Below are 23,989 nucleotides of genomic sequence, written 5' to 3' on the forward strand. Positions count from 1 at the left end.
AACAACAAGACTCTGAACGGAACCATGTGTATCATGTCAGTGCTATGAGCTGTTTTGACAAATTTTTCAGCAGATAATTAAGCCCTGGTACAGTACATGGGAATTTGAAAACTCATGTGCTATTCCAGCACTTCCTTTGTGAAAATGAAACACTTCAAGTACAGAAACATCCCTAGTACTACTAAAAGAAACTCGGTTTAGGTAAATAATGGTTTTAAATTCAGAACATTGAAGAATACAATTGCCATCAAAACTGTTGTTTCTTTCAGCATTATTAAACCCAAACAATTAGACGACAGACCATACCAAAATAAACCCCACACTAAAGCCTGGGCAATTACTAAAAAAAAAAAGAATACACACTTTCAAATATATACAGATTGTAAAAGCAGCAAACTGTATTACACATTTCTAAAAGGGCTCAGGATGAAATTGTGACTTGGAGCCACTGCGGTGTGGAACTCCGACAGACTGCCCCCAGCCCAGCCGATCTGGAGTGATGTCATTGATAGGTACGCTCAGACTGCGACAGCTTGCATTCAACAATTATAATTTCCACTTATCAATCATGGAAAGACAATGGCCTTATAGAATCCTTAACAGCTGCACTGGGAAGCAAGTTTCTACATTAGCTTGTGACTTCATAGACTATTAAAGTTTCCTTTAAACCCGCAGTGATTGTGTTTGAAGAAAAGTGCTCCTGGAAGAGGTGATTGGGATGAAGGAGTACCACGGTCTGCACATGATGATGTCACGGAATACACACAGAACATTCTGAAATGAACAGCTCTAGTAGCGAGTGTTCAAAAGGCTAACTGAAGACCTAGTAAACAGACACCAATGAACTGTACTTCAGTTTTGAAAAGGACTGCGGGACCCTTTAAGTGTGGGGTACATAGTTTCCTTTATTACAATATGGAATAACTCTGGAAGCTTCATTAAGTGTAATTAGGGGTAAATTCACCCCTCCATTTATTTATGAATGTTTTGTTTCATCAAGCTGGGGGCTTAGATCAGAAGTACTGGGCACCTGGACACGTTCCACAACCACAATTTGGTATCAATTATTTGTCTACCAACAACACTTTGTTGTGCATTTGTAGACTCGTTTGCGTGCCTACTTAAGGTTAAATTTCCCATAAGGTAACTGAAGAACAAATCCTGTGGCAAATGTTTTCTTGTACTGTAGCTGACTATTCAGTAGGTGTTTAAACTAATAAGCACAAATGTACAAAAGCAACAACTCTTCAAATTATTCTCCATCTATCTAAATACACTGTGAAACACGATCACATAATAATCAAATGATAATTGGACCACATTAAAGAACTTGACAACACTGTCTATTTGGGCCAGCGAATAGTCATTTGTCTCATTACACGTCATTATCTTCAGGATCATCTTATGTTTGCAGCCAATATACAGTACTAGCAGGATACTGACTAATAATAGTTTTCAAGCTATAATAATAATAATAATAATAATAATAATAATAATAATAATAACACTTTCATTTGCCATGGCATTCTAGTGCACTCCCCACAGCTCCTGTTGCTATCCATCTGCCAGAGCAGACCAACTTGAGAATGTGAATGCACCAGTTACTATTGAATAGAAAATCTGTAGTACTATTATTAAGCAAAAGTGGACCAGCGAGAGGGCCAAATGAATGTGAGGCAATTCCTCCACCCTACCCGGTCATGTCTTTTTTATTGCTGGGGAGAGTGAAAGGTACAGGAGTTTGACAAATTATTTTTTTGTTGCATGGTAACTAGGACTTCCAGCTACAAATGTGGCATCACCTGTTCCATCCAACACTAAAATCATATGTAGAATTGGCTGGTAAGATTAGTACTGTCTCCAGCTTTTAGTAGAAATATTGTTTGATGTATTTTCTTGACACTAGGGTAGCAGAATGTCCAAAATGTTCGGGGCACAGACTCCAACCCTTTCAGAAATCATAACTATATTGCAGCCCTGCTTGACACCAATGTGACACCATTGTAGCATCAGCAGCAAATGCTGGCCGCCTGGAAATATTCACCTTGCATTGACTGGCTTCATAGACTACTGTTTAAATGCAGCCCTTATGATATTAAGTTGAATTATAATTTTTTTTTTAAACGTATCTGGGTCATTTCACAGTATGTTTTCCCCCTCACCTTTTTGCAATAGTTCATGCTATACAATTTAATTAAAGTGCACCAAAAAATGTAAGGAGTCTTGTAGGAGTACAGCCTCACTTTTATTTTAAATTGTCAAATACTCTGGAATGACCCATCTGCTGTGCAGTACATTCACAATGCATATGCATTGAACCTGGAACATTTTCTAATGTCTGACAGAGGGACATTAAACAGCTTTAGCAAGTCTTTGATGAATAAATGAAAACCTTAACCTCACTGCTGTACCTACAGGGATTACTAATGTGTCACTCTCTTCTATGCTTCCTTTTATCTATTCATCTTCATTCTGAATGGATCTTTATTGAGATATGGGTGTGCTTTGTTTGCTGAAACCTAAATAAAAACATTCTAGAAGAATCTCTACCTTGTAATTTTACGCTGTGATGTGTTTATGGGAATTGAAATTTGCCTAGAAAAACACATTCAGGAGATCAGTATATTAACTATATCTATAAGATGTACAAGCTATGGCCAACACATCCTTACAATGCAGTTCAATGAGAGACTGAGCAGATGGGCTTTAAAACTTACCTCCCTTGATTCTGAACAGGCAGTGGTCGGGCAAAGACAGCAGGCTGCATAACCTCAGAACCCAAGCCCCTAATCTTACCACGCTACTGAGAGAGTGCACAGAACCAAAGCCTTGTAATGGCATAAAAACGTGTTTGTTTTTCCACAATTTTATGACTGCGGAGGTGGAGGATATAGCTGCCTGTCCCACCAGCCACCCACAATGCGTTAGGGGGAAAATTAATTAACCGAGTATAATCCCCCAGGAATGCACATTAAGACTCTTTAGACTGCTGCTGTAGTTATTGGCAGATTGGTCGGCATGGGGAATCATGTTGATGTGATAAAAAGTAAACAGAGCAGTGCTCAGAAAAACAACTGGCTACAAACAGTAGGACAGCCAACAATGCCGCCTCCTCATTTCAAGATGAATCATTGGATAATCATTTTATGACTAAGGGTCAAATTTTTCATACTTTAATCTGGGAAAAAAAATACATTTTTTGGAAAGTTAATAGATGTGTGTATACTGTATCAATTCAGATCAATAAACGTTGAAGGATTTGTCAATAAATGTCACACCACATTATTTAGCTGTTCTAAGGCATCATTCAATCAAATTTCTAGAGGGCCAGCACAACATTTTTTTTGCTTTAATTAAGGGTTTCTAAAATGTTTTGGAAGCCAGGAAGCTTAATTTAACAGCACCATACAACAGAGAAATAACACAAGCAGTAAAGCTGCTGTATTGCTACAGTGCTGAGAAAAAGTTTGTGAACCCCAATGATAATTATGAAAATTCCATAGTTTTACCATGATAGCCTTCTTGAATCAAAACCAGTCTTTTCTTAAATATCCAATAGAGTTTATATTAACCAATTCCATGTCTTTTGAAACAAAATGATGTATGAATTAGACAAACAATGAGTAATTAAGATTCAGGGTATGTAAAAAGTAAGAGAACCCCTGGTTTTATCAGCTCAATTAAGGGGATAATTAGAATCAGGTGTTTAAATAATTAGGTAGATATTCAGGGGTGAGTTTGGGAGGCCCCACCCTATATAAAGATCAGAAACTTTGTGAGTTTGGCCTTCACCATACAGGTGTGTGGAAACACATCATGCCACGATCAAAATAAATCTCTGAGGACCTCAGAAAAACATTGATGCTTATCAGTCTAGAAAGGGTTACAAAACCATTTCTAAGGATTTGGGCCTCCACCAATCCACTGTCAGACAGATAGTCTACAAATGGAGAAAGTCCAAGACTATAGTCACTCTACCCAGGAGCGATCGTCCTACCAAAATCTCTCCAAGAACAAACCGGAAAATCATCAAGGAAGTCACAAAGAACCCCAGAGTAACATCCAAGGATCTGCAGGCCACTCTCGCCTTGGCTAATGTGAGTGTTCATGACTCAACTATCAGAAAAAGACTGAACAAGAATGGTGTTCATGGAAGGATAGCCAGGAGGAAACCACTGCTCTCTAAAAAGAACATTGCTGCCCGTCTGAAGTTCGCCAAAGAGCACATAGATGAACCACAAGACTTCTGGAACAATGTTCTCTGGACAGACGAGTCAAAGGTAGAACTTTTTGGCCTCAATGAGAAACGTTATGTTTGGCGAAAACCAAACATTGCGTTCGAACACAAGAACCTCATCCCAACCGTCAAGCATGGTGGTGGGAGTGTGATGGTTTGCTGCCTCAGGACCTGGATGGCTTGCCATCATTGACACACCCATGAATTCTGCATTGTATCAGAAGATTCTAGAGGAGAATGTCAGGCCATCCGTCCGTGAGCTGAAGCTGAACCGAAAGTGGGTCATGCAGCAAGACAATGATCCTAAACATACAAGCAGATCTACAAAAGAATGGCTATTAGAAGAAGAAATTCTGCGTTTTAGAATGGTCTAGTCAAAGTCTGGACCTAAAATGTTGTGGCAGGACCTGAAGCGAGCTGTCCATACAAGGAAGCCCTCATGTCACCGAGCTGAAGCAGTTCTGTAAGGAGGAATGGGCCAAAATTCCTCAAAACCGATGTGAGAGACTGACCAACAGTTACAGGAAACACTTAGTTGAAGTCATTGCTGTTCAAGGGGGTGCCACCAGTTACTGAATCTAAAGGTTCACATACCTTTTCACACATGGATATTAAATATTGAATCATTTGTGGATAAATAAATGTTGAAAAAGTATCATGTTTTTGTGTCATTTGTTTAATCAGGTTATCTTTATCTATTATTAGGACTTAGATTAAGATCAAATAACATTTTAGGTTTGAAATATGTGAAAATCCTAAGGGGTTCACAAACTTTTTCTCGGCACTGTACGTAGGAGGAGGATTTCTGAAGATTTCCAACATAGCTTTAAGGGATCATCTGGCCTCAGGAGTCAACTGGACCAGGTCCATTTACTTGTAAGTTTCCAATGTCAGACACCCCATCCACAGTAGTTATGATTTATAGCAAAGGGTTTCCTCTGTCCTGCTTTGGTCTCATAATGTATTATTACAATTTGAGGTATGTGACTTATATTACTGTGAACAAGGAAGTGTTTTGCAAATTCCTTTAAAGGATACAATGCTCATGCAATGCCCTTAGTGCTCTTCAGTGTGTTCTTTCACAGAATTTGTATGTACTTTTCTTATTTATTTCTTACTTGCAACTCATTCACTTGATTGATGAGTAAAAATCTTCGACATCGGCAGTTATTTACACTAAAGTCATTTAGAAAGAAGACTGATGCTAAAGACAAATATTTTACTTATATTTATAAACACAGTACCCTTTACACTTGAAAAATTAAAAACAATGCTCACAATTCAGTAAGACGCGCATAAAAAACTGAAATAAACTGTAACGTAACTATAAACCAAGTGAATAACCCAGTAAACTAAAGTGAATTGATGTATTATCTCATACCATTGTACTACCATTGCCTCTTAGCACTGAACTATTGCATTGAAAGATTTCTATAACACAATGTGACATACCACGGTTACAGTTTTAGGTAGCGGTTTCATAGCTGGATCTATGAGTAGATAGCTAGGATCTCTGAAGTGTTTTTCATTGGTTTAAGGGCACTTGCTGAGTGATCAGAGCTCTCTGAGTGAATAAGCAAAAGCATCTTATGTATCTTGTGTGGTACTGAAAGCCAAGGAGACCCAGACACACACACTGTAGATACACCCGAATGTCAGATGTCCCCTTGAGCAGAGCGGAGGAGAGCCCTGATTGCAATCAGGAGGGGGGGGGGGGGGCACCAACATCAGCATCTCATTTTAGCTTTACTCTTAACTAGCTCATTTGTTTGTGAAGCACTTTCATCCCACTATTTATTATAATTATGGTAATTTGGGAATAGAGCGAATGAAAAAAAAACACGTAACTCCATCACTCCCATTGCTAAACAGATAGACACTGTATTACTGAAATGTAATTTTAGACTTTTTTTTTAGAATTCTCTCCTTACATGTCATCCGATTACCTGACACAAAGCCAGTGGCGGAGGAAGAGGAAGATGGGCCCCGGTGCAGGACCTTATTGTGGTCCCCCCCTTCCCCAAATGTTAATTTAACCATTATTTATAAACATCAAACATACCAAATCAAGTGTTCAATATTGAATTATATTTAATTGACAGAATGTTAGCATATATGAAACAGTACGTAATAAGAACGTTTTCTACTCGCCTACTTTAATTTTCTTTTGCGTACATCTTAACATCCAACACTACACTATTTTTTTTTTATCATAAACGAACAGGTTTAATCACCAGTCTTACCAGGATTCCCCAATTCTGCCATCACAGACATTTGCAGAAATTGTCTCACATAGGAAACCGTTTTATTATTTTTATTATTATTTTTAAATCAGAAATGCAGGCCTGTTGATTTGCTGTAGTTTATTTTGGTGCCCGCAGCAGCACCCGACAGCTTCAGTCTAAACTACAGGATGAATCGTGCACACAGAATATAACTGCAGATGTTTGTGCTGAATAGTACCCCAAAGCCTTCCATGAAGACATCCCTCGTACCAGCCTTCGGGGGAAAAAAGTTAGGATAACTAAGACAATAGCGATACCTGCTGAAATGAGGGAGGATACAATCTGAATTACTGGCACCGCACACCGGCAGCTACAGTGATACAAATGTGTAACATCTGCAAATATAAACGCAAAGAATAGTACCATTGTTATAAAAAAATAAATAAAAAAAACTTTCGAACCCCTCCGGGGCCCTCTGAGTGCGTGGGCCCGAGCGCAGCTGCACCTGCTACTGCTCCACCACTGCACAAAACATAGCTGAAACAAGCGAGACAGCCAAAATGTTTAAGGTAAGATTTGACTTGCATGAACACAAAACAAAAGCACTTTATTGTATTTTTTTCTGTTCAGAGAGGTCATACCGTGGAAATTTAGATCAGCCACAGAAATTCAAAATTTGGATTAGAAAGGAAGTGAAGAATTAATGAAGTGCCAGAGGGTTGTTTATGTAAGTGTCCTTGCACCTTCATCCATACACTATATAAAAATAAAGATATTATTATTATTATTATTATTATTATTATTATTATTATTATTATTATTATTATTATACCCGCCTGTGCGGAAATCTCATCATGTACTGCATGCTAATCCCATTAGAAATGAGCTAACCCAAACGTTTTTATACATACAACAGCAGGAGCAAATGGCAATTTTTCAAAGTGAATAAAACATGCATTATTTCAACCACTTGTTGCTACATGAATACATATCAAACATCTGGACAGGTGTTAAATGGGTCGCTTTTAATTTGAAGATGACCGCCAATGATACTTTTGGAGTTATGCCTGCTTATCAGGTATTCGCTGAGCATTTTATATCAAAGCTGCCAAAAGGTCCCTCCGCGGAGTGATATCCTCGGTCCCGCCTCACCAAGGTAATAAACAGTCACTGCGCGGAGACGTCAGTCTCTTTTGCCTTTCACAGACAGGCAGGTAAGGTTGGTTAACCTTTTCCAGTTGTGATTGACTCTTTTACAGCTCCTTCTTCGAGTTTTTTTGAGTTCCCTTGCAATTAATTGAGTGAAGTAGGCTTGCCACTTCTCTGGAATCAGAAACTCGGCAACTGAAGGCTAAGAGCTAATGCTATGCAACTGCGTTTCATTAAAAAAAAAAAAAACTTTCTTCAACAGCCTACATCGCTCTGCACGTTCCTTTCTTAATTTTCCTCTGCTTTTTGCAGCTGTAAAAAAAAAAGAGAAGGGAGAACACGACCCTCCAGCGAGTCCAGCCTCGCTCTGCAGCTGCTGTTGACTCGAGGGCTCTGGGCGACCTCGGTACGCCCACTCGGTGTGCGTGGCCTAGCACCCCTACAGGTTGTCGATTACTATTGTTTTTTACTACTTAACAGTAAAAAAAAAAAAAACACTCCTGCTTGCTGCTGAGTGTATCTGTACTACTGCCTTGCAGTTTAAAAATAAAATAAATAAACGACAACAACACGCTTCCTCCATTAGGCCTTGGCCTTATTGTTGAGCAGACCGCGAGCATTACCACTCACCCATAAAGCGGTGTGTTCATTTGTGTAAAAAAAAAAAAAAAGAACAGGTGTGTTTTCTTTCTTTTTTTGTCTGTTCTCTCTTCTTCAGGTTCGTGACTGTACTACCTCGCTGCAAGCTACACTCTACACACCAGTTGAGGGCTCCACGCGGTCCGGACGCCATCTTGGGTGCTCCACTCCACTGCAAGCTTCGCGCTGCACTGATTGTGTGACTGCACTGCAAATGTCTGCAGGCTACGCTCCACATCATTGCAAGCTACGCGCTGCTCCTGGTTGTGTGACTGCAAGCAGCCCAGACACAGACACGCAGCCCAGTAGCTTGGTGTTTTGCCCTCGGTACTTGGTGCTCGGTGTTTTGGCGCTCCTGTGTCTAGGCCTCGATGCCCACGGTATCCTCGGGTCCTCGGTGCCTCAGAGCCTCAGTGCCCTCGGTGCACTAAAGCCTCGACGCCTCGGTGCCTCACCACCCTCGGTGTTCAAGTGCTTACCGACATCGGTGGCTTCATTCCTCAGCTCCATAGCCTCCGTGCCTCAGTGCTTCGGCATCCTCCGTGCCTCGAGAGCTACACGCCTCGGCGTTTCAACGCCTCAAGGCCTTTCAAGCCCTGTGCAGTGGCGCTTTCGGTGCCACACTGTTCCAGAGCCTCGGTACCTTGGTGCTTCGGCATCCTCGGTGCCTCGAGAGCTACACGCCTCAGCATTTTACACCTCAAGGTTTTTCGAGACCTGTGCAGCTTCAACACCTGCGGCGCTTCACCCAGCACACTCGATCCCCTCAGGGTTTTTTGGTGCCTCTGTGATACACGACTGAAATGTCGAATTTTCACCCGTGCACGTCAGGTGGAAATTGCCCCCACAGGATAAACACACCCTGTGTGTGAGGTGCCTGGGCATTGAGCACGCCTCTGCTGCCTTGGCAGACAGGTCATCCTGCTCTTTTTGCGCTGGGTCCAAAGAGAGCGTCTGAGAGAGCCTCTCCTCCCCACCCTCTGAGCCCTATGCAAAGTATTTTTTGTGCGAAGGGTCCACAGCGCCCCCACAATTGCTCTAGATCTCCCTCAAGGGGCAGGAAAAGATCCAGAAAAGCAGACCAGGCGAGGGATATTGCCGAGCTAAAGGGTCAAATGGCCCAGATACTCGAACACTTAAGCAGGCAGCAGGTCTCCCCTGCACCTCAGCTTTGCCAGTGGTTGCTGTAGCAGTGGATCAGCAGGACATGGTGATGAGCGAGGAGGAAAAGGATGCGCTCTCCCTAGCGGCTTCCTGGGATGAGGAGTCCTTCTTGCGGATGGAGACTCAGGACCCTGACCTTACCCAGTAATGGTCCCCAGATCTGAGCTTGCCTCTGAGCCTGAGATTCCAGTGCCCTCGAACTCAGTTCTGGCACTGATGGAGGGGGCCACCAACTTCCTCCAGGTACTCTAGAAGGCAAGTTCCGAGCAGCGCAGGTCTGTCTTCAGACCAGCACAGACTTTTACCGCCCCCAGTCTTTTCCAGCGTTCCCAGACTTCCTGGAGGAGGTCAAATCCTCTTGGCAACACCTGGCCTCAGCACCCAGCGTGTCCAAGAGCGCAGCCGCACTTGCCTCCATGGAGAAAGCAGAGGCGGTAGTGGGAGGCCTGTCCAAGGATCCTGTATGCCCTAACGGCCAATGCAAGATCATGGAAGCCCACCTTAAGAAAGCTTATGCGGCTGAAGCACAGGTAATGCGTCTGGTGAACACAGGAGGCCTCTTAACGGCCTACCTGGATTGAATGCTGCGCTCCATAACCCTCCCCAAGCCACTAGATTCAGAGCTACGCGTGGACTCAGCCATGTTGTTACAAATCTCAGGCTTCTAAGGGCAAGCCCTGCGCAGAAGCCTGGTGAGCTTGGTGGTGGCGTGCAGACAGCTCTGGCTGTCTCAAGCGAGGGTCCCGGATGCGGACAATTCCGCATTACTAGATGCGCCTATCTCCCCTGGCCACACTTTTGGGCCAGCGGTAGAGGAGATCTTGCAACGCTCTCAAAGAGAGTGAGAGGCATCCCGGCAGGTAGCTGCGAGGCTCCCCTCCCATGCTTCAGCACGGGGAAGGGGGAGATGATGGCGTCCGCCAGTTACCACGGTAACCCAGACTATCCCGAACCCTACAGGACCAAGGGTCGACCTGAGGCACTGCCACCAGGCCTCCACAGCAAGAAGCCAGCAACAAAGACGGGGGAAAGCCGGACGTGGGGCCCAAGCGCACCAGCGCCCAGGGAAACAGTTCCCACGGAACCGCCACATGGCCCAGGAGAACCTGGTTTTCGAACCTGTCAGCTGCTGCAGGGCCAGCCCTGGTAGATCCCGCTGTGCATGGATCTCCTCAGTCAGGCGAAAGGCACCCTCTGGCACTCAGAACCGGGCAGACTCCAACTGTGGGTCTGGCCCCTGAACTGGACCATCTGTCCACCCTAGGGCTCTCAGACGCAGTAGTGAGTACACTGCAGAACGCTAGGGCTTCTTCCATAAATGGAAATATTTTCAAAACTGGTGCATGGCCAGAGGCCATGATCCCATAATTGCCCTATAGCAGTTATATTACAGTTTCTGCAAGATCTACTAGAGACGGGTAAATCCCCCTCTACATTGAAAGTGTACCTAGAAGCCATATCTGCTTGCCATGTTCCTATCGACTCAGTATCCCCTCGTATGCTCGGCGGTTACATCCTCCTATAAAGGGCGTCCTCCCCGAATGGAGTCTAGACGTGGTACTGGAGGCTCTCACTAAGGCCCCGTTTGAGCCCATAGATACCATAGAGCTGAAATATCTCTCTATGAAGACAGCCTTTCTGTTAGCTATCACCTCCACTAAGCGGGTCAGTGAGCTACAGGCACTGTCCGTGCACAGTTCCTGTATGCGCGTTTGGGACGATGGAAACAGGGTATCATTGCGCACGAACCCTGCTTTCCTTCCTAAGGTGATTACAGCATTTCACTTGAATCAGTCAGTGGAACTAGAGGCTTTCCACCCCCCTCCCTTCACGGAGGAGTCGGATAGGAGATTAAAATCCCTCTGCCCAGTTCGGGCATTGAGATGTTATGTGAATAGAACGAGAGCGCTGTGTCAGTCTGACCAGCTCTTTGTTTGCCATGGCCGACGGACCCGAGGTCAAACCCTCTCTAAGCAGCGACTGTCCCATTGGATTGTGGACACGGTTTCGACTGCGTATACTAATGCCGGCCTACCCCTACCTGGGAGGGTGGCCACGCACTCAACCAGAGGTGTGGCTACGTCATGGGCACTCTTTGGAGGTGCCTCGTTAACCAATATATATATGTACTGCGGCTAGCTGGACTACCCTGCATACATTTACCAGGTTCTACCAACTTAATGTCATAGATCTCTCTATGCCTTTAATAGGCACCAGGGTCCTTGAGGTTGCACGCTCACACCACCAACACTAGATGGCGGTAGCGAGATGTCCCTCCGATGGTGTCCGCTCATTCCCCCTTACAACAGCTCTGGTATACTTTCCCAAAAGTATAATTGGCGGTCATCTTCTCATTCAGGGAACCGGGGTTACATCCATAACCTATCGGCAAACCTTGTAGTTTTATTTGTATTGTGCTTTTGCCAAACCCTCATACTAAAGAGGCACTTTGTCCTGTAACACCTATAAATGTGTACCGAATGCCTGTGATGTACTCCCGTCACGGCTTTGGCATGCTGAATTGCATAAATATCAAAAGCAAAGTTATTGAATACATTAATAATATTAACACTTACTGGAGGTCCAGGATCGCCTTTTGGCCCTGGCAGACCATCATAATCAACAGAGTAGTCCAGATCTCCGTAGCTGTAGTCGTAATTTTCCATATCAACATCATAGGCTGTTTCTGTGTTGAAACTGGCATCGGTATACGTAGCTTCCTCCCACGGATCCACCTGATTGTTGGCAGACATTTGCTCGGGTGACCTGTATAAAGTTCTGTTGATTTTCAATTGAACTTCCATTACGTTGTCCATTGATTGCCTTAGACTGCTTTCATCCTGTAAGCTCTCTTTTATCTTGCTCTGCTTCACTGGAGATATTAAGGGGGGTGACTTGTCCTGTTTCAGCTGCATTTTCGTTCGGTTTGCATCTTTGGAGGCTTTCTCTGACTGACTCTCCTGGGGTCCGGCACCCCTCCTTGCGGACGTCCCTTTCCTCAGTTTAACCCCCACCTCAGTCTGCTGGGTGACGGAATCCAGAACTGGAGAAGAACCTGTTTCAACGGTATTTGAATGCAGTAAGGGAACCCTTTCAGTAATCCCTTGATCAGTATGATTCTTGGCATCTTGTCTCAGTGTGGATTTTAAACTGGAGTGCTGGTTTAGTGAAGTAACTGTTGCAATGTTATTTGTAACAGGGTTAGAGGAAGGTTTAGTGACAGTGTGCTGCTCTGTAGTATTTACAGGAGATCCATCACTATATTGGGAATCCATGGATTTTGGGGTTAAACCTAAATAGCCACTTGATGCCTCATTAACCAACGGCGGCGCTGATCGGTATGTGTCAGCAAGACGGCATTGTTTTTTCACATAATTGCAATAGTTTGCAGAAGCCTGCGCAGAGGGGTAAATGTCCAGCTGACATAGTACACCTTCAAACTGAACGGCTTTCAAGTTCATTCTTCCTAAGGTGAGGGATCCATCAGAACCCAGTTTCTGTGGGTTCGTGAGCGTCTCCTTGCTGACATGTTTTCCACCGCACTCAGAATAAAAGGAAACAGACCTCTCGCTGACGCCAATGGCAAAGGAGTGCCACTGTAGATTGTGCACGTTGTAACTAAAATATACAGACTTCTTCTCTGCGATGTAAACTACTATCTTCTTTGGCAAAAGCTGGATGCCGAACTGCAATCTGTTTTTCTTGTTTTTAACGCTGAAAAGGAAAGCGTTGTTCGCTTTTTGAGAGCGCAGGCTCACGATAATTGTAAATTCATTTCCAAAGTCTGGCGAGAAAATGTTTGAAGTTGGAGCCTCAATACGTGCATCTCTCATAAGTATAACCCCTGCTCTGGAAAGCAGAACGCCTCGAGGAAATGAAGGCGAAGAGGATGGGTGAGCAGTCCTGCTTGTGGAATGTCTTTCTCTGCTGTCTGTAAGGCCAAGTTGATGAAGAATATCTACTCCTGTGCAATATAAAGAAGACACATCAAACAGTTAGTCTTTATTCTACAGTTAAGGAGGCCTAGCCTTTTGACTGTAACTTTTTTACAGTCAAAAAAGTCCTTGCAGATACATCTCACATGACATGGGTTTTGCTTAGCTTGAAGCATTTAAATCTACAGACAATGCTTATTTTACCTAATGGGTTTCACAATGCCAGCCATCAATTGAGCAAAAGCGAATCCTGATAGAATGTAGAGGCTTGTAATAAACCGCAATGATTCTAAGGAAAGTTTTTAGGTTTTTAAAAGCCTGCCTGCTACCCCATAACATTTTTCCCTAAACCTTTAATAAATAATGAATACTTCCCTAACTTATCTCATATTTTGTTGAATTGAATGAAAAATCCACTAAGATTTTAAAACAGGTTATGTTTAAAACCTAGAGTTAATAAGCTCTTACTGTTTATGATCACCTGTATGACTTAAGTGGTTTGAAACATTAAAAGTTTGTTTTTCATTCTCTACAGAGAGAGAACTAATGTACCAATATGAACATTTGCTTAATAATGGGCGAAGTCCCTTTCAATATCAGAATCTCCTTGAGCAACAAGAAAGCAAGCTACCCCTTGTCACTTAATGGAAACACAGATATGATATATTGGAAGCACTGCAAAACTAAAACACACACTTTAACTCAAAGAAGCAGTATATTTCAATTTATGTGGACTTTCATCTGGAAAGGTCAAATAGGTTTTTATCAGGACAGAACTGCCCAGACAACCTGTTTGGCATATTCCTTGTAATTATCCTCATATTGTGTTGTAAATGAGTCAACTCGTTCCACTCATCTGGATACTTATAATAACTGATCCCAGATTTGAACCAATAGCAGAGCTAAGCAAGACGTTTCTCCCTTTGCACGGGTAAAGCTCAGTATACAACATAGTGAGCAACGGCAAGACTTTTCCCATGTGGAGACTCTTTCCATTTTAACTACTGTACTAAAGTCAAACAAAGGTCCATGACAAGCAGTTCAGAACAGAATTTAGTTTTTTCTACTAGATTCCTGAACCTCACACTATCACAAGAAAGGAGTTCTAGTTGTATGTTCTGTCAAAGGTTCGATGATGCCTGTTAGAACTTGGATGAAAGTAGATTGCTCTGGCATAGATGCTGCAGCTTCAGTGTGTGTCTGATTTTTCCTTGGCAACAAGTCTACTATAATTAAGGAGCATTAACCCCATTCATGTTTTTTAATGCTTCTGGATACAAAGACTCATTTGCTATTTTATAAAACTTAAAAGACAAGCTGTGTTAAAATAAGGTATCTTAACTCTTCAGAAAATAGCCATACTGGTAATGTAAAAAATATACATATTTGTTTTTATCCCCCACTAAGTGGTAGCCATTTTTATTAGAAAATAAATAAACTCAGTGCCTACAAAATAAGAAGAAGAAGAAGAAGAAGAAGAAGAAGAAGAAGAAGAAGAAGAAGAAGAAGAAGATAATGGTGTCAAATCTATCTGCCAGGTTGAAAGACGAAGGCACTGCCATATGGTTACCAGACGCAGTTTGCAAGACTGAACTGGACTACCTGAGCAAACAAGACATTACAGAAACAGAAAAAGGATTTGCATTTAGATTCTAAAAAAAGGTCACAGGAAAAATGTAAAAGCCATATTAGTCATCATGCGACGTGCAAAGAAAATGTAATGCGTTTGTAACCATAGAGAAAAAACAACAGTTATTAAGTACCTATAATCAATGAACCAAAGAAAAAGTAAACCTACTGTAGACTTTTGTTACCATGGGAGCACTGACTGACACTTTAGCTTTGTTCTGTCTGGTAGCTGAAAGAATTACAGTTATTGAAGAGTGCAGACTTTTCAAACTTGTCATTGTAAATCCAATCCCTGACGCCCTGTTATTATATCTACCGTTCATCTATTATAAAAAGCTGACCTTGACTTTCTTTGCCTTGGGTGATGTCAGACTAGATTCCAATTACCCTGTCACATATGTGAAGACGATCTTACCCTTTGATATGCATTCCTCTTAAGGTGTGAAAAAATAACTGCGCTATCTCTGGTTAATATATTACAGTAATTGAATTTGCATTGAATATACTCATGCCAGTATCTGAAAATAGGCTTGCAACATTGATGCAAAAGAAATGTTGCTGCAAATTAATGAAAAGGAGACACAATAAAAGTCGTCATTCAAAACACATGCTTTAAATAAGTTTGACATTCTTTGGATGTTCAATTGGTTTTCTATCCTACTGTCCCACTACCTCAGTCTGGTAATGCTTTCTTTCACAGAGAAACTGATCCAGACAGAATCTGTTTCCCAATGTTGCTCAGTAACACTCTGCAATTGAGGATTAGAAGCCAGGTAGTTTCCTTGCAACCTCTCCTGAACTGACCTCTTACTTAACAGGGGTTAGTCCCATTTCAGCAGCCAAGTCTAATTTATGGTACATTTAGAACAGATGTTGTGTATGTGTCTTTTTTGCAAAAATTATTTGTGTGCCTTTTTGTCAATGTGTTTGTGATTTTTATGTTTCATTGTATTCTTTGGTTCATTTAATCAAATTCTTTGAAAACTTTGATATATCAACATGATAAAATAATTTATAAGGGAGCTATAAACCAGTAAACTGCTTGAATTCAACCACAGTTTTAAAATACTCAATGGTAGAATATCTAACAATACCAAAATAATCTTCTTTTTCAAAATTCTTTCACAAATGTTTAGATGATAAGTCTTTTATCAGAGACTTCCATTTCGCTTTGCAATGAGATTGCACTGTTGTATTTAACAAGTAGTGCTGGAAGTATGTTCTGTCGGAATGACAGGAGATACACCTTGTTCAAGACAGGTCAAACATAAAGTACACTCACTCAGAGCTTAGCTTCTGCACTGATTATTGCAGTCTAACAAAAGATGTAATTAGTGGAAATGTACAATTTCTAGTTTGAAAGCACACCTTGTAGACAGCAATTCAGTCAGTCTGCTATTTCTGAACGTCACCTACAGTCTGTATAATTGATGTTTCTGGAAGGGGTTCATGTTACACAGAACATAAGCATATTTGCTTGGAACTGAATGATTTGGAACAAAACTCAAGAAGAACTAGAATGTACACGTGAAAAATGACTTACACGGCTTGCACATGCTTCTAGGCAGCATGTTAGAGAGCTTGTGGATTTAAAATGGCTACAAGCCAGACTGATGTAACACTGACAAAGCATGGCAGTGTATCAGCAGGAAGATACAGAAACAAAAACTCTATTCAACTCCCATACGCTGTGAAATCAGAAGGCTATCATCTTAATAATTTAGTGTACCATCGATAAATAACTAGACAAACAAAATACACTAAACACTTTGCATTCAGGGATACCTGAATAACTGCTAAACAGTAAGGGTTTGTGTCAATATTTGGTTATAAAATGAAAATGTTCATTGTGTATTTAACATGTGTTTTCAGCAGTCCATACCTGCATTCTCCTAAAGACAAGATCTAACATGCATAGAAAAAAAAAAAAAAACAGCGAGGAGATGTCTGCTGTCTGCAGCTGCCCCTTTACTCTACGAAACTCCTACTGGTTAAAAAAAAAAATATATATATATATATCTGTCCAGGACCCACCTGGAATTCGTCACTGGTTGAATTCTTTCCGAGAACTGTCTTGATGGAAACAGCTACAGCGAGGATTAATTAGGTCATCCAGCCACAGTGACCACCTGGACAGACTGCTTGAGCCTGGTATCTATATAGCACTCTTGTTTAGTTTTATGTTTTGTACTGTTGAATGTTTCTGTTTTTGCTTTGATGCCCTCTTTGAAATAAGGGCACAAGCAATTCGAATCATTTTAACGCAATAAAACTAGCAGGAAACAAGAGTTTAACGATAGTTTAACTGCTCCTAATTGCAACTGTGCTGTTTTTTGCTTTATTAGTACAGCTACAATGACTGAAACGTCTAAAGTTTATGGCCATTTACAGCCTTAAAATTCAATACAAATATGATTATAAAAAAGGTACCAAGTGTCATTAGTGAGTATAATTTCTTTGCTAGGTGTCTGCAGAGGAAGTCTGAGAGAAGAAAGGCACTATAGTTACCACAGCTTCTCTGTAAATCACACACAAGCCAAGCTACTCTCAAAGCCATGTTCACTACAAACAACTTCTCTTCTGTGTTCCAAACACTTAAACAATTCTGAGACATAAATGATGTTTGTGTTTAAAAGGTCATCTTTCTCAAAAGGCAGCTGTACGGCGTGTTATTCTGGTCTGGTCCTCGTGTGACATATGAAGTAGTGATTTTAGGGACAATGCTGAATAGAAAGACCCACTTGAAGAATGGATTCACTCCCACCCCCAACATGAAAATACAAAGAGAAGCTGCCATGCTTACCTTGGGCTTGTGCATGTTCTTGTGCAAATAATACTGCTGTGCATATTGCAAATAAAAGGAGGAGGGTTCTCCTAAAGAAAAGAAGAATGCAAGAATTAGTGACAAATCCCAATAAACTTCAAATGCAGCACTCTTGTATTGCATTAGCCGGACAAATCAGAATTTCCCTTTAAGGTCCTAACAAAGAGAAAGTGCTATGGCACACTCCGACCACCGGGTTAAATGTGTTTTAAGCAAAAATCTTTTTCAAATAAACTGCAATTACAGCTTTGGCCACCGGATGGCACTCTGTGCTGTATATCATTCAATAAAACTATTATTTTTAAAATTATTTTTCATTTTCTGTATATACCCATGCTAACTTTCTTGTATATCCCATGGAAAGTGTGATAAATTAAGTTGCATCTACTAGACCTTTCCTGCTACTTAGTTTTATCACAGAATTTATGATTGAGTGGTTGATGTTACAGATAAGGCATTACACAATGCAACAGCACCCGAAGCTAGGAGCATTTGAAGTAATGGCACCAATATCTCAACTTGAATAATAGTGGATGGAAAAAATGATGAATGATGCCCCCCCCCCACACACACATCTTCTTGCAGGATGGCTTATGTAGGTTTGGAAACTAATTGACGAAGCTAAGCTAAGTTTGATACTGTGCCGGACCCTGCTGCGTCTCTCCACATGACAAACTATGCTTCTCACCCTCTGGGTCTGTCAGGCCCCCACCTTTTAAAAAGCACAACATCTACTACCAAACACAAAAGGCATGATCTCCACCTCAGCTATTCATAGCCTTAGGCACACATACTTGTCTGAAGCCCTGTACAAATGTGAGCACCAAAAAGTTACAACTGAAACACACACCTCTGCTTCACTTTTATTGTTCATGAATGTTGTTTTGTACAATGGCACCTTCATCAAACTGAACAGGTCCAAACCGTCTGCCACAGCACACTTAACCCTCTCGTCTAATGCAAAACAGTGAAATGAAGAAGTTTGGTTTTCATGAACAATACATTACTGTGCAATCACTTTTTCTAGGATTTCAAAACTCAGTGGGCCCAGTTCACAAAATATTTTTTTTTGTTAATGATGAAATAAAGGTCAGGTCTTTAAAATACTGAGTAAAACAATACTGTGGAAAAAAAACCCTCGCCCCACTGAAGTGTTATTTCTGTTCTGCTCTGTTATTATGCAGATAAACCAGCAGGAAATAAAACACATGCATGGTTTACAATATGTTTATGAAGTTCCCTTTAAAGCACTGGGTTGGTTTCTGGTAAATTCAACTCCCTACAATTATTTTAAAGATAATTATAACAACCATACAAGAGTAACCAAAACATTTACATTAAAGACAACCATTATCTTTAAATAGCAGCAAAGGATAATCAACCAGTACACTAAGCTTTAGTACAGAGCAAACGCTTGACTGTGTCTTTAGAGCAAAACCACCCCTACAAACTCTGGAAGCAATTTCTACTATAATTGGATGTTAAATGTATCCAAAGTATGGGTGCAAATGCCATGCAAGGTGTTGCCCCGAAATTCCATGTATTTAAGATTTGTTTGCTACTAATTTAGAGTCAATGTGTTACTCTGTAATGTCTTTTAAAATATTCACAAACACGTACATGCCTTATGAATACAGTATGTGGTGCTTTAAATATTCATTTACAAACCTATTATAAATTCTGTTTCTTTACACAAAATGTTACATTTTCTATGCTTTATCAAATGTGCCGATGACACATTCCTTAGCTTTACAGTTTTACATTTATAATAAAGGATTCGCTGATCAAACTTAAAACCAAAAAACAGTCACATCTACAGAACTTTAAGCAGAAGCCAGGCACTATGTATCACTCCACCTCAAATCTTTCCAGGGTCTGGGCAGGTAGGCCCAGTGTCTAATGGTAGGCAGCTCCCAGGGGAAGACACTGCTCATGCCTTTTCTGGAAGTTTCTCAAATTGGTTTGCTGCTGATTAATCTAAGGACCTGACCTGTCTAGCCAGCCAATTTGGTATAAAAAGTATGTTTGTCATTATGCATGGGGGTCAGAGGCCATTCAAAGGACAACACAAATGTTATGCCTGCCAATCATCTAACCCTCCTGTGACTATACATCTTGTGTAGCCACTTTTCAAAACCAGGCTCACTGACCACAGTTGTTTTCCCAATTAAATTACAATTAAATTACAAAATTGTAATTTATTACACCCCAGTTGACTTATATTCAAAGTGTTTTTGTTTTTTTAAGTCATCAATTTGGCTCCCATATTTAGCCGATCCACACATTTAGTGTGTGGTTGTGAGACCACAAAAAAATGATTATCCGCAGTAAATTTGGAGAAATGTGACCACACAAAAAAGTAGGGTTTACAATTCGCTCTGTAGTGTCATATTAAAACCTTCCGTAGAGGTCTCTAAAAGTGTGCCTGTTATTTGTAACACCTTGTTCACAAGAGATTGTGACTCCTAGCAACATCACAGATTCCAAACATGAGAATTACTCCACTGCCTGTCTCTGTTAAAACAAACCTTCAGTCTGTGACTGCTTCCTTTGTTCCTGGAGAGAAGGCTATGCTGGGTGCCTGGCTAATACAGGTGTGTCTCAACCCACCTACATCCTCAACACTCCCAACCCCCACCCCCCCCAGCTCCACTGGAGTAATGCAAACTAAGAAGCGGCTGTACAGGAAATACCCAAGTCAAACAACGCTCTGTTGACCAAAGGAAATGCCACTCTGTGTGGTAGCGGGCAGGCAATGTGTCAGAAGTATAAATTATTCACACTTTTTCAAGTTTCTGTGGATTGTCATCAAGTCAAGTCTCAGTAGGAAAAACAGCTGTTTCATTAATTTCCAGGTGTCTGAAAGATAGACATTTCCAAAAAGGGATTGCTAAATGTAGATTCAAACAGATCCAGTTGTTGTATATTATTCCACTGTTGACTTAGTGGCCGCATGTGAGTTGCAAGTCCACAGGACTTAGCTTTTCATGTTTGTATTGATAACCAAACACCATTACGAGATACTAGTACTACTAACACATTTCTTAGTGCTAAAATGTGATTATAGTTTGAAAATATTTGTTAGCTTTTGTGTCAATCAGGTTGGCAAATCTACCGCCAGTAAAAGGGAGAGCTTAACATAACAGGACTTTGCATTAGCACCATGACAAACCTGAAAGTAAATGATTTATAAAAACACTGATTGAGTGTTAGGGGTAATGCTGCTACGTATTGTTAGAGGTTATACAACACAAAGGGGTAGCAAGTTCAAGTCAAAGTATATTTTAATGATATCCCTATTTGACATTGTATTATTTTCCTGTAATCTCTTTATTCCTTATCATGGATAATTATTTTGCTGGTTGACAGATGACAGTGAAACTGGTATGAATCTTTAACTCGTCACTTCTGCATCTGCATCCATCCAATTCTGAAGATTAGTTAACTAAATTATAATGTACCATGAAAATAATATTAGCAGGCAAACAACTTTGTATTGCTCCTTTTTTTATTTAATATGGAGTAATACTAACTTCCAATTCCCCTGTAAACCTCAGTAATTCCACCTGCCTTTTGCCAAAACGGTCTGATTGGTCATGCAGTCAAGGGGTCATCACAGTCTTAAGCAAAATTTTGCTTTGAATACAAGAAGATGGCAAATAGCGTGTTGTGAGTAAACCAGAACAATTTAACCAGATGCAAATTTCCATGCATGATACATTACATACACACAAAATACACTTCCATGGGTGTTGGACAAAAAAATGAGAAGCACATGTTGAAGTTTGATTCATTCTGAGGCAAATATAATCCTGCATCCTGTATCCTGCAATATATCAAAACTGCATTTCCAGGCTGAAAACCAGTTTCAGTCACGACAAGCAAGACAGCTGCTCTGACAAGCATTCAGTTAAGGGGTCCAGATCTCCACGACTGTTTGACACAATTAGTCTCAGAAGTGTTGGCCATTCTGCAGAACAGTCTTTGCTGCAGGTCCCTCCCCGAACTTCCCTCACTCACTTTCTTACATAGCCCTTTCCCCCATCAAGGGAGCAATGCGGTAAATGCATACTGTTGTGAAAACCTTGAGTAAATACAAACTAAACTCTGACATCAAGTGATTAAGCTCAAAGTGATTAGTGAATCCAATTGTTCTGTTAATGTTACAAAGAATAAGAAACAGTTTAGTTGCATGTAGGGGAACTTTAAATTTAAATAAATATTGACATAAAAATTATTATTATTATTATTATTATTATTATTATTATTATTATTATTATTAATACATTCTAATGCAGGTCAATAAAACTATAGTTTGGCTACCCTCCCCCTTCTCAGGTGTTGCATTTCAGTGAATCAATCCTGCTTAAATTGGCACTACTCCCATTACTACTCATATATTCTGAAAACAGACAAGCACCTACTACAGTTACAAGACAATGGAGATCTTTTCAGTATTCATAATGTGTTCTTTACTCCAGTTTAATATAAAAACTGTTACTATCCTTTCTGATACAGTAGTTAGGACTTCTAGTCAGAGTGAGGGCTTCCTCCCACTGTTCTCTGCAGACTCACATGGATGACTAACAAGGCACTGTTTCATTGTACTGGAGGGCCTGACCACTGCACCCAAGGGATCTCAAGTTAGTTTAGACTGAAGTAAACGACTGCTTGAAGAGCAGGAAGGGGCACCTACCAGCCCCTGACGACTTGTAAAATATACCAGGGGCTGCCAGTGTTCTTATGCACCATTACAGAAGGCTAGAACACACTTAGCTCTGAAAGAACAAAGCTATTCTGACAGGATTTTAAAACTTCCCAAAATTTGAAAGAAAAATGGAATTGGCAAGCTGTAAAGTGGCAATTAGCATGCACCTGGGTGTAACTAACTAGAAGAGGAAGACAGGTTATTTTGGGAGATTTGTCATTAAAGTCTGTTGCAGATTCAAGGTTCAGCCCTTTCAGCGACTCATGGAGGAGGTGTTATGCAGCACCCATTACATGCTTTCGACAGATAATCATATTTGTGCTTCTATCACATTGTGCTTATGATGCAGGCTGCTGGGTTCAATTCGCTTGTATGTCCATAGCATAGTAAGGTATAGTTAGGCATCCAATTTCTATTACAAAGTGTTTTTACACTACAGAACATTCTGGAGGCCATAAACGCAAAAGACTCATGGCAGGGTCCTGCCCTATATGCTTGTTTAAGTCAAATAATAAGCGATGTATTTATAAGCTTGCACCATACGATTTGCTGAGCAAACCCATATAGTGGAGTTAAATTTTTAAAAAAACTGTCACTAATTTTCTGCATTGACACACAAAACAGAAATAAACCTTTTTGCAATAATAAAAAAACATATATCTAACAAAACAACTGCACATTCTACATATAAACAGGTCCTTCTCCCTCGGGTTAAAGGCTCAAATCTCAATCTGTGGGTTGTCAGATTTAGACCAGATTTTTTTTTTTTTTGCTATTTATTTATTTATTTATTTTTCTGCCTGCGCCGATCAAATTATGTTTACAAACTATACTAATAGCGGGACATCAGGCACACACAATAAGTTACAGTCGAATGTAAGGCTATCTTATCAAAATAGTTAATTAATAAACCACCGAGCTTAGCAACAACGAGCCACTAGATTTGCTCAAAACTAGCATTTCTTCTTGGAATGTGGCGATCAACTACAAGACTCTACGAACATGCGGGAATAGCTGCTCCACTACTTTCAAGTTGCCGCGTTGTCGAATCCATGAGGGTTTTTTTTCAGTCTTCTACGACTCATTCAAGTTTTTTCATCATCTGGACTCAATTAAGGTCTTAAGCAAAAAAAAAAAAAAATTCTCCTCGGCTTTCAGATGCTGTGACAGAATTCAGGATGCACTTCACCCAGTGTACATAATGTAGTGAAACATAGAAGATTGCACTAAGAATTACAGCCTACAGGAGCCAGGGTTATAAAACACAGTTACATTTCTTGAAACTTATTTATACACTTTTCTTTTCTTTTTTTACAGTCTAACATGCAGACGCTTAAATAATGAATTACTTATTTATGATATTAATAAACCTATCATCTGCTAATGCAACGGTATGTTGTCTAAACTAGCAATGTACGCAGCCTATGTAATTAAAGTAAGCTGGTTAAACTGCCATATATACAAAAAACTAGTTACGTG

General features: G+C 40.7%; 1 protein-coding gene across 1 annotated transcript in view; it reads right to left on the reverse strand.

Annotated features, from left to right (window-relative positions):
• LOC117401193 (collagen alpha-1(XXIV) chain-like) overlaps window positions 1–23,989 on the reverse strand; it is a 142,791-nt gene that overhangs the window by 117,063 nt on the left and 1,739 nt on the right. The window contains exons 2-3 of the mRNA XM_034001689.3: window positions 17,782–17,852; window positions 11,991–13,378 (exon numbers count right to left, since the gene is read on the reverse strand). Of these exons, the coding sequence (XP_033857580.2) occupies window positions 11,991–13,378; window positions 17,782–17,852 (1,459 nt within the window). The remainder of the gene's footprint in view (window positions 1–11,990; window positions 13,379–17,781; window positions 17,853–23,989) is intronic.

The sequence above is a fragment of the Acipenser ruthenus genome, chromosome 10 (assembly GCF_902713425.1).
Source record: "Acipenser ruthenus chromosome 10, fAciRut3.2 maternal haplotype, whole genome shotgun sequence".
Lineage (NCBI taxonomy): Eukaryota > Metazoa > Chordata > Actinopteri > Acipenseriformes > Acipenseridae > Acipenser > Acipenser ruthenus.